Source organism: Sinocyclocheilus grahami, unplaced genomic scaffold, assembly GCF_001515645.1.
Source record: "Sinocyclocheilus grahami isolate Dianchi unplaced genomic scaffold, SAMN03320097.WGS_v1.1 scaffold1621.1, whole genome shotgun sequence".
NCBI lineage: Eukaryota > Metazoa > Chordata > Actinopteri > Cypriniformes > Cyprinidae > Sinocyclocheilus > Sinocyclocheilus grahami.
Window position 1 is genome coordinate 70,027 of NW_015506800.1, and position 899 is coordinate 70,925.

The following is an 899-nucleotide window of genomic DNA, read 5'->3' on the forward strand; positions in this document are numbered from 1 at the left end:
GTGTGTGTGTGTGTGTGTGTGTGTCTGTGAGTGTGTGTGTGTATGTATATATATGTTTGACATCATGCATTTACAATATTTGCTATAAACAATGATGCATGATATAGTGCTGTGTTCAGGCCGCAGACTGGCTGTCCTCCGCGGAGCGAGAGCAGTTCCTCCTGGAGCTCAAGGCCACCGGATGGATGGAGGTCGAGGACCGCGACGCTCTTCACAAGGAACTGCACTTCAGAAGCTTTAACCAGGTCTGCCACTCCACACACCTAGACCTCCGAGCATCTCTAGATGTCGCTGCCTCTCTAGCAAACAAAGCTGGATGCCAAACTCTTGTTCTTGATCTGCAGAGTCTCTTGAATCCAGAGCACTTTTTCAAACAGGCCTGAGTTTGTGTTCAGGGCCGTCGTGCTCCAAATGGCTTTTACAGAGAGACGCAGAAACGCCTGAAATCCCGCTCTCGCTTTATTAGTTGCAGGTGTAAACCAAAGCACTTTGTTCTGGAAGCCCTTTTCTCAAACCCTTGTTGAGCAGCATGTGTTTTGACGGCCGAGTGAAAGACGGTAGATACTAAAAAAATTATTTAATAACAGTTTGAAAGAAGTCTCTTCTGTTCACCAATGCTGTTTTTATTTGATCAAAATACAGTAAAACTTATTAGTTCAAAACAGCTGTTGTCTATGTGAATCTCTGTTAAACTGTAATGTATTTCTGTGATGCGCAGCTGTATTTTCAGCATCATTCCTCCAGTCTTCAGTGTCACATGATCTTCAGAAATCAGTATAATATGCTGATCTGCTGCTCGAGAAACATTTCTGATTATTATCAATGTTGAAAACAGTTGTGTTGCCCAATGTTTCTGTGGAAACTGATATATTTTATTTTTCAGGATTCACAGATGAACA

The 899-nt window shown here is 42.6% G+C and overlaps 1 protein-coding gene across 1 annotated transcript in view; it reads left to right on the plus strand.

The window, feature by feature from the left end:
- The window catches only part of LOC107571615 (pterin-4-alpha-carbinolamine dehydratase 2-like), a 9,998-nt gene that overhangs the window by 3,112 nt on the left and 5,987 nt on the right, over positions 1-899 (plus strand). Inside the window, exon 2 of the mRNA XM_016257945.1 lies at positions 120-245. Within this exon, the coding sequence (XP_016113431.1) occupies positions 120-245 (126 nt within the window). The remainder of the gene's footprint in view (positions 1-119; positions 246-899) is intronic.